The 12615-nt window shown below is 40.7% G+C and overlaps 1 protein-coding gene across 2 annotated transcripts in view; it reads left to right on the top strand.

Moving 5' to 3' along the window:
- adam12b (ADAM metallopeptidase domain 12b) overlaps positions 1-12615 on the top strand; it is a 92723-nt gene that overhangs the window by 76810 nt on the left and 3298 nt on the right. The window contains exons 17-21 of one of the 2 annotated variants that reach the window (XM_074676027.1): positions 2030-2107; positions 4030-4138; positions 4507-4645; positions 6459-6567; positions 7637-7888. In XM_074676027.1, the coding sequence (XP_074532128.1) occupies positions 2030-2107; positions 4030-4138; positions 4507-4645; positions 6459-6567; positions 7637-7888 (687 nt within the window). Of the gene's footprint in view, positions 1-2029; positions 2108-4029; positions 4139-4458; positions 4646-6458; positions 6568-7636; positions 7889-12615 lie in introns of both variants that reach the window. The other variant, XM_074676026.1, reaches the window with a different exon arrangement.

Raw genomic sequence — 12615 nt, 5'->3', positions numbered from 1 at the left:
TGGGTGATTGAACAAGAACCTCATGGCAACTAGTTATTTTATTAAATGTTCCTCTGAACATCTTTGCCTCTAAGTGCTGCCCTCAAAACCTCCCTCACCACACCAGGGACATCAGGGGCCTTTTCTCTGGGAGGGAGGCGGTCTCTCACTCCCAAACTGAATGTCTCAAATGTCACTCCATGTGGTTGTAGGATCTGTTTTAAGTCAAACATAAATAGTAAATTAGTTTTTGGAGCGTAATTTGGGTGACCTCCCCTGGGCTGGGTCACAAGTATCCTCTGCTTTTCAAAAAGAAGAAGGACTAACTTTGTTTTTAAGGCAAGACTTGAAGAGTTGAACTTCCCCTCTCCTTATTTCTTTGAGAAGTTGCAACCTTGTCCATTTGATGTGTCTTTTTTCCCTCTGTACTCTACATTTAAAAAAAAATGCGGTTCACATGTGGACCACAAAGCTGTATAGCCTGAAAGAGAGGGTATTGTGCATTTGTTTTGTTTTTTTAGGTTTTCAGGTGCTCCTCTGGTACACTTGCAGAAGCTTTACATGGTTTTAATGAAAAGAAAACTCTAAAAAATAAAATAAAAAAACTATTAGCCTTACACCAGTGTTTTAAAAACAATAACTTCATCTCAGCTTCCATCTGAATTGCTTTGTTTTAGCTGCTGTCCCTTTAAGGCCTCCTGCTTCACAAACCTCCTTTTTTCTGACTGGCCAGTCCCATGGAGGTCTGTGAGGGGCAGAGTTTTGGGCTGGCATATGAAACCTGCCCCTCTGATGTGCCATCAGCAAGCAAGGAAATCCTTTTATGAAGAAGTCATAACTTTAGCAAGTCTTGTGAAGATCTGTTATTTTTGGAACGAACCATTTCGGGACAGATTTGGGGATTTCTATAACATATGAATGTGTAGCCAATTGAAAATCTGCACGTTTTCTATGAACATCTAGTATTGTTTTAAATCCATGTTTTAAATTTGGGAAAGCATACTTTCCCCTCTTAAAACTTCCCATGTATTTCCTGTGATTCTTACACATCTCAAAGAACATGCTGGCCACACTCGTTCCTCTGCAGAAACCACAGTGCCTCTTCTCTCGGAGATGATAGCATCAGCCAAACCCTCTGCTGCTGTGGATTCAGGTAGCTTAAAGCCAGAGCTTTGCCTGAGTGGCCAGAATTTGGCCATACGTACAAAGGCCTACTTATGCTAGAAACTAATTGTTTAGTACACTGTGCTGTCCAACAGTGTCACACATCAAATGTGTTTGTAGTTGTGTTGTGCAGTGTGAAGCTGGCGATAACAAAACAGTTTTGGGCAGTCTCCCTGGGAGGCATTTGTTGGGCTGCACTCAGCTGCTGTCCACACAAAAGTGGAAGACACGTCCATGTTTTGAAGAAGTATGCCGACAGGTGGAGTGTGGAATGGGGTCTTACAAGTCTTCATAAGCTCTTTCAGTTACCTCGAGGGACTCGCCCTTAGTGCTACAAGGCTCTTCAGCTCTGTGTACAAACTGGTTTTCTGCCAGGTTAGCTTGTCTCCTGGCTGTTTGCTCCACAGAGCTAGATTTAGCTCCACTCATTATCTGGAAATTGTGAAGGCCTGGAGGTTGGGTTTTGTCTGTGGCCTTTGTGCTTCTCAGAAAGGTTTTCTATTTTCCATGCAAATCAGGGTACCAAGTTGGCAGCACATGGCCTGCACACAAGTAACAATTCAAGGAAGATGAGACTACTTGGCTCTTTGCAGGCCTGGTTTCATGCATAAAAGCCACAGCTGTGTTTTCACTGTTTGTTGCTGATGATACACAGCATAGTGTGCCTTTATGAGCTTTATTTGTGTGCTGCAGTTTGGTATGCATGTCCAGAATGCATCACTTCAGATTTCACACATTTCTTTGTATCCTGAAAAAATACACAACTATAACAGTCATGATCTAATTCCGTTATATCTCACATTGATTTTGTTTTATTTTTTAATTACCCTCCTGGCCTTTAAGTTCTGCACCTCTGAAAATCCTTAATGATGTTCTTCCTTTCTAGGTGTGCCTGAATCGACAGTGCCAGAATGTCAGTGTGTTTGGTGTGCATGAGTGCTCGGGGAAGTGCAGTGGACGTGGGGTGAGTACAAAGTACCTACAAGCTCAATATTTACTTGTAAATTATACTCCATATCTTGTGAAACAGTGAAAGCATCCCGTTAGGGCTCAGTATTTATCCATTTATGAGTATTCGAACAACATGAGGAGGCTTTTACAGCCCTATAATTGCACACGGCAGCAGAGGAAAAGTGCAGCCTTTTAGTTACAACAGCTGCTTCTCTTCTCTTTGATCAATCTTCATCATCCTGCTGAGGATAAATCAATGTAATCTAATAGCATCATTTATGGTGTACCTACAGTCATTTATACATCATCCTTTGGCTGTTCACTGAGAGGAGGTGGAGTGAAGCTCTGCAGGAAGAGATTCCAGCAGACGCTCTGCTGCATTATGAAGGAAATTATCACCGATGTCTCCCAGCAGCTCTTTTCGACCATTCATCAAGGGCGTTCTTTACACATTTTATTGACTTTGTTTTAAAAATTTAGACAACACCTAGATGCTTAGAGTATGAAATTACAACCTTCTGTTCTTTGCTGCCAATTAAGGGAGTTTAGTGTTCAGAGATTACTTACAAAAAAAAATCTGATCTTTGATTCTAAAGCTGCATTTTTATCCATAACTGTAAAAATAAATAAATAAATTGGTTGTTGAATATTTTTTTAAAAACTGTAAATTATAAATCTTTTGTGTTTTTACACTTTTTGGTCTTGCTACAAGACCCCGCCAGACTAAGCCAGAGTAATGACAGTATCAGGTGTAGGAGGTTGTTTTACAGCATTTTACAGGAGACAAGAACGTCTTCCCTCACCTGGTCTAATTTTCTACCCAGAAGCTTAATTGATTATCTTGGGCCAGTTTTCTTTTGTTTGTTTACTTTGGAGAGGCCTGTTAGTTTTATTCCCTCAGTGTTAGAAAACCTCTAGTCACCTCAAGGATCTTAGGAAAGTGGGTTGGATTTAACTAACAATGTAAGCCGAAGAACAAATGAGTTTAAAAATTTGACCTGTGAAAAATAAAAAGATGCACACTGAGAATTCTAGCTGGTAGGCTAACAATAAGTTAAAAAAAGAGAAATTTATATTCTTTAGAATTGTAGAAACCATCCCCTCAGCAGATAACCATCTATCTCTGCAGGCATGTATTGGTTGTATCAGCGTGAATAAGCTCCCATTTTTGTTTGATAGTAAGCAGCCAAGCTTTTAAAATCCTAACTAACCTTAAACATGGAGTTGATGTTGATATTGATGCAAGGCTAAGGTGGATCAATGTTTGTGCATGCGGTTCCACACTCAACTGAAGAGAACTGCACAAAATACAGGATCCATGATAAACTTTTCTATTCAACACAAAAGTCAGACAAAGTCATCCATGCTTTATGACAAAATTAAGAAATTACATTTGCCTCAGTAACCTTTCACACACGCCTACAACTCCCAAATCGAACCTCCCTCCAAGCCCCCAAGTGCCTCTTAACCCCATCACCCGGCGCAAAGGAGTGTCCGTGTCCTGGAGGCAGGGGAGGCACTTGACTATACGTCTGTGCTTACCCTAAATTCCCCCACAGCTGCTAAACTCCCTCCTCCTCCCTCTGCTTGACAGCTGGACTGCATTACACTGCCAGGGAATCCTCCTGGATCAAACTTCTGCACTGGAAACCTGAGGCTTACAGGATGAACTCTCCCCCACACATGTTTTATCTATTAAAAGTACACACACATGCACAGCAATCATATCTTCTCATACTGGAAGTCTTTTGTACTTCCTATAAGAAAGTGTTTTGTCTCTAAAAGATAAACCAGTTCAGATCTCATCTTGTATTTTTGGGTTGCTCCGATGCATTATTTGTATGTGGAGTTAAGCTAGCAGGAAATCAAATGCCTTTTGATGCTATTGGACACAGAGTGTAACAAGCATGTACAGTAACAGTAGCCTGTTTGCAGGTGTGCAACAACAAGAAGAACTGCCACTGCGAGGCACACTGGGCCCCTCCGTTCTGTGAGACAGCAGGCTTCGGTGGGAGCATTGACAGCGGGCCAATGCGACTGGCAGGTAGCATGGATGGTTAAATTTCTGTTTTCTTTCATGCAGACACTGACAGACAATAACACAAAATCCCCCAGCAGCGCCCTGTTCATCTGTTTCTTGCAGACTAAATTGATGTGTGTTTTGGATAAAAGTTAAACTTTCCCAGATGGCACAACTTTCTGTCTCACCTTGAGAAACACACAGCACAGTCTGTAGATATGAAAGAGAAGTCTCTCAGTTTTTTAGATGAAATGAGCAGAGAAATGTGACTCAGACTGTCCTGCTGACCGTGGCCTAGCTGTAACGGTCTCTGCATCATGTCCTCTCATCGTTCTGTGCGCTAGATGTGGGAGTGTGTGTATTAATGTGCGTGTTGTCATATGTGGCATCAGCCGACAGTGTGGTCATTACTGTGGCAATCCTGGTTACGCTGGTCAGCCTCCTGGTAACCACCGTCATCATCTTTCTGAAGAGGAAGACTCTGCTGCGCCTCCTCTTTACCAATAAGAAGAGCACCCTGGAGAAACTCAGGTAACAAACATCTCTAAATAAAACAAAACAAAGCTTGAGATGTTCTGTGATTACAGATCAGAAGCGTTTTATACATCTGAGAATTTAGATTTCTGTCTAAACTTGAAACTGGTAAGTTGAAGTGTCTGCCATGATAGACTAATTTTAGAGCTCTGTGTTTTGAGTTCATAGCTTTAAATTACCAGATGGTAATTTACAAACTTTAGAAATCTTAGAGTGTTACTCAAACACCATATTTTCTATTTTTTAGTAAGTTCTTAGCTTGAGTGCATTCACAGGCTTGACACAAAGCTTTGAAAGTATCTATGTCTGGATGGAAAACCAAATTTCCTGCTTATCTTGGCAATAACACAATTTGTAGCACTTTCTCTGGACATGGTCAGGCTGGAGATACACTCGCTCTGTAGCCTATATATACGCTCGACAATGCATGGCACCTGTACTGGAGAATACCTCCAATGTGTTGTATGTAAACAGCAAACATGGTGGCCCTCAAAAGGGGCCACTCTTATGTTAGTGCTGAGATCAAGTCAGAAAAAATGATGGTGGCAACTGAGGTGGTGTGTAAGGTTGCTAAATCAAGCCTGATGAAACAACAGCTGGAACGTGTTAGCTTGTCCTCAAAGCTTTCAGACATTTGTAGTCCTTCTCTACACTGCCCCCTCTGTTCATATACATGCTGCACTTTGCATTTGTGTTGCACCGAGTTTTGAAGGCATCTTCAGCCATTGCTGGCAGTTGCAAGTTTATCAAAGTAAAAGCAGTAAAAATTAAACAATTTACAAGAAATATAAGATTATTTTTTAAGAAACTGTGGAACAATTAACAACAATGGCTCCGCCATTTACCATTGTGCAGTTTTGAAGCCAAATTCTCTTATCACAGGCGCAGCCATTGGTAGCAGTTGTGCGGCCAGAGCCTGCACAGTAAAGACTGTGAGGGATTCTGGGAGAATCTGAGTGGAGCCGGGTGACAACTGACAAAAATAATGCTTTCTTTTTTTTTCCATGAGTTTAATCTCTTCTTGCCTCTACCTCCCAACATAACTTACAATCCCCGAAAAAAATACACAAGAGAGGCAGCTGTTAATTGTCGCTAAACATGATATAAAACCTCGTTGTCAACCTCTTATAACTACTGAAAAGGAAACTTTTCAGAAAAAAAGAGGCCTTGAATACAATGCAGCTAAATGATATGTTCAAATTACCACAACAATCAGACATGAGAAATATTTTTTGCAAGGTGTATTAGTTCTTTAAAATTTGACCACAGCCCATCTGGAATGACTAGAGACCAAGCAAGATGACATCCATTTCTTTATCGTCTACTGAAGGGGCAAACATCAAAAATGAAATTTTGTGTGTTAAATTTTCAAAAAAAAAATAATTATTCTGTTACATTATTTGTTGATTACTAAACAAGCCTGTATCAGGGCTAGAGCTCAGAATTAACACCCACTCATCTATCAAATCTGGCATTCAAACAAATGTGTTACTGAGACCCCCGTTAATACGGTTTGATTACACTTGATTGACATTTTTATTTAAACATAAACAAGCAGCCCACAAGTAATCATCAAATTACTCTAAATGTAGCAAACCCAAACCTTTTGAATTCTTAATCAAATCAGTAACTCTTAGAAGCACAGAGATAAGCAGGCCTTTCTTTTTAGTTCTATTTTTTAATGTACAGTCAAACATTTAATCGGATATAAATATGTATCTTAAAAGTAGCACTCTTAACATACCTCAAGGCAGAAATTCAAAGTAAGAACTACGTGCTAGGCCTTTAAGTACTTCTGCTGTGCTTATAGATCCATCGAGGCGAACAGGCCAGTTAGCCCCATCAGGACTCAGTCTTTGTACAGACCCACACCACAGCGCAAGCCTCCACCCAAGCCCTCCACAGCCAACGTCTATAAGGTGAGTCACTCTCTCCAGCTGGTCATGAATGCATCTCCATTCACATAATCTTCATCCACGCCTGTTTGTTTGTTTGTTTACCTTCTCTTTGTGTTTGTGTGCTCATTTCTGTCACAGCCCATTTCATCTGATTTCTCCTGTAATCACACTCTATTAGAGCCTTTCACTTACCTGCAGCCAGTTTAGAGTCGTCATGCCTCCAGGCTTGTTGACAAAACAAGTTGACGGCAAGCGGAGTAATTGATTCAGCCTCACTATATCTCGCTCGAAGAAATATTAATTACCTCGCTACTGCTGACAAGAGGCAGAGAACCATAATTTGAGAGATGGCTCCAGTCAGATCAGATATTGAGCCGCTTTTATTTTTTATGGCATGACAAAGGAGAAGCTCTGATTGATTCGGGCAGAGGAGGAAAATAGGTGTTGATGTGTCTGTGTGAAAACGTGACTACAAAGAGGAATCATGTATAATTTAACATGCATTTACAGGCACATGTGTGTTTATCTGATTTGGGTTCACACTGGCCTGTATCTGCGGATCATCGTTCTCTCTGTTCAGCAGTACTCAGTCCATCAGAGACACTGCCTCAGCTTGTCTCTTCTTATTATGGTCACCACTTTAGCTGTCCACTGATCTCCAGATGTCAGTCAACATCACAGCAGCCCTGTGTGATTACATCTGCAGTGCGTGTGTAAAGCCAAATCCTTTCTCGCCATTTTTGGTGTTATTAGTTTGTTCTGGAGCAAAGGGAGAACAGCTGGTCAGGACATGTGGTCAGACTCTGGCTTTTACTATTTCACAACGTCATATCTTATAATGTTGTTTTCCAGTTTTATGACTAACTCTAATGAGAGCATCATGACTGAAGCAAGGTTTTATTTTTAAGTGTCTACAATAAAATAAGATGATGATGGGTGAGTTTCATGCAGCTCCTCTTGTTTCAGGGCCATGTTAGTGCATTCAGGATGACTTTCTTCCTGTTTTCAGCAACAGTTGATTAAAAAGACGTTTTTTCTGCTGTTGAAAGTTAAAATTTGTAGAAATAATTTGTTATCCTTCTTTTCTCAGCCGTCCCTCCTGAGTTCAGAACCCCTTCTCCCTCCACACAACTTCCACTCCCACAGCCTGCGTCGCCTGCCGCTCTACCAGCCCCTGCACATCAGCCACCCGATGCCTGTATCTCTGAGCGTGGGTCAGCCCACCCTGCCTCCCCTCCCTGCCCACCACAGGCTGCTGCCGGTACACAGGTCCTTCTCACCACCTCCAGTGCAGCCTTTTCTCAGTCTGCCACGCCAGCAGCCGTCCTACAGAGGAGAGCAGGTTTGTTTTGGTTAATGTTTTATATTTTTTTGCGCAGTTTTTGCTGCAGTGTGACCTGCTCAGATCCCAGCAGCGTGTGTACTAAAGAATACACAAACTTCTGACAGTTTATAGCTCTGCCTTCATTGTAATTCATTGTTTAAAACAGGAGCTTTAATGGACCATATATGCAGCATAGCCCATTAAACTCACATTATGTATATTTTACTGTACATTACTCTTCACCATTATATAAAACACATCATAGATCTTTACATGAGGATATTTAAGGGGAGCCATCATTTTTACTTCATGTAAATCAAATATAAAAACAAACCTGCTCAGACTTGAACCAAGTCACAGTAAATGTTTACTTTGGCTTTTTAGTCACAGTTTGTCTCCATAGATGGTGTTGAGACCCTCACTCCTGTGTTACACTCTTACAGCCCCCTGCACGGTACTTTTTTAAAAGTTGTAGCAAAGAGCCAGATCTCAGAGGTCTGTATTTTACATTACTTGCTGGCCCACATATCCACAGTAAAACTCAATGCATTTCCCTCCCTGAGATCCTGAGTTAGGTGCTGCTTTCTGCTGAGCCAGCACTAACTGATGCAGTGGAGATAGTAAATCCATCTGTCCTTCAGATTCAGTGCTGAATCCAAATTTTGGCGCCGCTCCGAACAAGGGCAGTAAGGACAGAGTCGTTGGATGTTGATGCTCCACCTGAGAGTGCTGGGAGATTCTTAGACGTGTGCCATTAAAAGAAAGAAAGGAGACTACAAATTTGTGATGTGATACTTTCTCTCTGGTGGATGAAGGACATTCTTTAATCCCAGATGTACAGCAGAGCATGAAGGATTCAGAGAGAGGTGAATAGAAATCCAGTTTGTCATACCTTCAAGGTTAATAATTTAGGCGAGCAGCAGCCATACTGAAATGGAACAATATGTTACTCAGGAAATGTATTTCACTCCATTATGGTTGGTGCTAAACTAAACTGGAAAGAGTTTCCTTCCACTTTCTTAAACTTGATCTTCACTACTTCACTCCACTGTATTCATTTATAATAAGGTGTTATTTTATATACAATTTTGATTAGAGTTTTAAACACAATTATACAGGATTTCTGGCTTCTGAGGCTTCACAAAAAGCAACTTCTAAGACATGAAGAAGTCAAATTGTTCATTTTTTTACCAAAAAGGTAGAGAGAAGTGAAAGTTTTGTCCTTAAAATTTGTCTCTAGCCTTCCATCAATAATGTCTGAACTCTTTAGATTTATCTTGTCCCTCTCAGAGGCGGCTCTGACCAACCATCAGAATTTAAAGTTGTTGAGGTGAGCTGCATCTCTTGTAGCTACAGTGGAAAATTGCTGTTTACACACCAGTCAATATGTACTCATAAGTCTACAACCCTAATTCTCAAAGTATAGGGACGCTGTGTAAAATATTTTTGAGATCACTTTTTTATGGTTTGTAAACATTTCTACCCTACTTATGTTCATTTTGAAAGAAGTGCAAAGACATAATATCAAATATGGAAAGTGAAAAAAAAGTTTGTTATTTTTATGAAAAGTGTTTGCTCATTTTACATTTTAAACCAGCAACACCTTTCAAAAAGAGTTGGACACAACATCCATTATTTCCAAAAAGGATAGTACCAGACCCGTCTTTTTAGAACTGTGTTGATGTCAATAACTTTATGTTTTTTTTGTTTTGTTTTGTTTTTGTCTTTGTACATTTTTTCATTTAACTATTGGGTTTGAATGATTTGCATACATTTACATTTTGGTTTTACCAAAATTTTACACAAACTTTTTTCGGAGTGGGATTGCATTTTAATCATATTACCCTTTGCTATGCAAGGACAATATTTTTGCAGGAGCTTTAACTTGACAGTTAAATAAAGGACCTCAGCTCCTAAAGAGATATTCTTACATTGATTAATATGAAATACTACATCAATGCCAACTCAAAATCTTTTTTTTTTTCTTTTACCTCTGAAACAGCTGTCAATATGTCCAGTTTTTGAGCACATCACCTTCAATAGATGTGAACACATGCCAATATGAAACAAACTGAAGCTGGAGGACCACAATTTGTTTTATTAAAAGACTTTTTACTGGCCTGTCAAAACGATAAAACCCTCCTACTTGCTAATTTCTACTTGCTTGTTCATAGTTATAAGACAGACGGAGCTAGCAAAGACAGCATGAGGACTGCAGGTCAGAAATAGCAGAGAGGATTTCTGGGATTTAATAAGAAGCCAGAAAGGACGTACGGGACATCAATCCTTAAATACAAAGTGTATTACAAGCTTATTGTAATACTTGACACAACCTCCCTGCTGTCTGAGCCAATATGTCTCATTTTGAAAGACATTCTCTTTCGCCTGCATTGTGGACTGAACTGCATTAATGGTAAGGTGTTTCCAAGGGAATAAAGCTACCCTGCGTTAATACAATGAGACAACACATGAAAGGGAGGCAGTGAGCGAGCTGAGGTTTTTGAAAGAACCTGCTTGTTTTAATCTTGTTCTATTGGTTGAAAAACACATATAAGATACCTGTTGAGTTCAATAAATGTGAAGCAAATAAGCTCAGACTGTGTTCAGGCACACAGCAACAGCAGACAGCAGTTTCACACTGCTGGGGAGTGAAAACTTGCTTTTCCAAGATGTCATTTTTTCAAGAATTTGGAGGATCGAGTAGAATAGCTTTGTCTTTTTGGCAAGACGACCACGTATTTTTCAATCCCCCTGGTGGGTTTCATAAGGTGCCAGTAAGCTAGAGGCTCATAGATCTTTTTCAAACCGCTGAGGACGATGCAATCCTTCATTTTGAATTAAGACATGTGAACACCACCAAGACTCCAGTTACAGTGTGGAGTTTGCTGCCAAGAGCGGCATTAGAATGCACATGGGTCCTGGATTATTCTTGCATGTGAGGGGATGCATCTGTCCGTTAACGTCTTTGTTTTCCTTAGTGCACTCCCTTGAAAAATGTCCTCATTTTGTGTTTCTTGAGGAGTTATTCCCCTCTTGGCTACAAAGTCCATAACTTAAACAGGTAGGACTTTATATGTCATTGAATTGTGCTTAAAGCAGCAATGGGTGTCACCCTGCTTATGAAACACTTAAGCATGAAACTGAGCTAAAACCAACAGTGAAAAGTACATTTTGGTTAATAATTGATACAAACTTATATCTACTTATATCTACACACCCATTCACAAACAGCAAAATGAGTGTTGTATTTAAACTGTTTTTGCCTGCCAAGTTGTGCTGCTTGCCAGCACCTCCTTTAACACTGTGTCTGATTTTTCCAGAGACATATGTATTTTCACTGATTCTAGCTCTGTTCTGTACCCGGGAGGATCTTTGCTGCTGCTCTGCCAACCTTGGCATTTTGCATGTACAAGCTCTGGCATCCCATGTAGGCACGTGGAAGGGCAGGGAACTCCCAGAGCACAGCCATACTGCCAAGAATAACGTATCGGATCCAAATTCTTCCGACATGAGTGGTGCCGATATAAAAGATGTGATCACAACAGTCCCCCACTGTGTACATTACTTTACCAAAAACTCATAAAGAGCCGTAGTAGTGTCCACACTGATCTCACTGTGACACAGAATCAGAGTCGGCTCTGCAATGTTAGCAGAGCTCAGTTTAAATGTAGAATAGCAGCATTTGAACCGCTGTGGAGTTTTTTTTTTCTGAACTTCTGCTAAGGAGCTTTAAGGTGTTATATGCTGACAGATTTGTTTATTTTGAGTTTGTACAAGAAGTATATTTCCAAGCTTGGAAGATGCTCAAGTGATTTTTAGAATGTTGTTTGAAGGATGTATGCCCCTTCCATGACTGGTCAAAGCACAGCATGTTGGTTTCAGTCCTCTGTGAAAAATAACTTCCTCTTTGTTCAGCATATAATACACAGCATCATCAAACTTACATACATTACTACCTAGCTAAATATTTGCAACCCTGAAGTGGGCAAAAGAAAACCTAAAAACTTCCACCCTATATGATCATTGATCGTGCTTTATCTACCAAGCATCTCATCAACAGTCGACTCAGGTTGAAGGAATTTGCCTCATTTCCCTCTCCAAGAGCATCAATAACATTGAGCCATAAGACCCCTTGCTGTAGCCAAAACTGTGATTCATGTAAGTCTCTTTGGTCCCACAGCGCTGAACATAACTGTTCTGTATGTTGATGTGACAAACTCAGTCACGTCATGATTTTAGCTCACTAAGCCTCGTCCGTGCAAAATACGGAAGACTCCACGTTTACCTCTCAAGCATGTGCATGTGAGGGGGGTTAGTTAAGAATGTAGAAGTGTGCGTGTGTGTGCGTGTGTGTGTGTGTGTGTGTGTGTGTGTGTGTGTGTGTGTGTGTGTGTGTGTGTGTGTGTGTGTGGTTGTGTGTGTGTGTGTGTGTGTGTGTGTGTGTGTGTGTGTGATGGTAGCTCTGCTGCTGGTAGCAGATGTTTATCACTGCTCGCCTCCTCCGCGCTGTAGATTAGTAACACATGATGGCACCTCATTCAGATAACCTTCTACACACACACACACACACACACACGCAAAGTTCTGCCACAGAGGTGGTGGAGATACAGAGGAGCAGGAGGAGGAGGAGGTTTGGGATTCATCGCATGTCAGCTGCGGGGATCCAGGGGAGAAGAAACTGATAACACAGTGCCCTCTAGTGAAGCGTGTCTACATTTGTCTTCAAATAGCTGTTAAACTGCTGA

The sequence above is a fragment of the Halichoeres trimaculatus genome, unplaced genomic scaffold (assembly GCF_033239565.1).
Source record: "Halichoeres trimaculatus isolate MK-OKI-2021-1 unplaced genomic scaffold, fHalTri1.1 fHalTri1_scaffold_8, whole genome shotgun sequence".
In the NCBI taxonomy this organism is placed as follows: Eukaryota; Metazoa; Chordata; class Actinopteri; order Labriformes; family Labridae; genus Halichoeres; species Halichoeres trimaculatus.
Note: the sequence above shows the minus strand (reverse complement) of the source record. Positions and strands in the feature narration are given on the sequence as shown.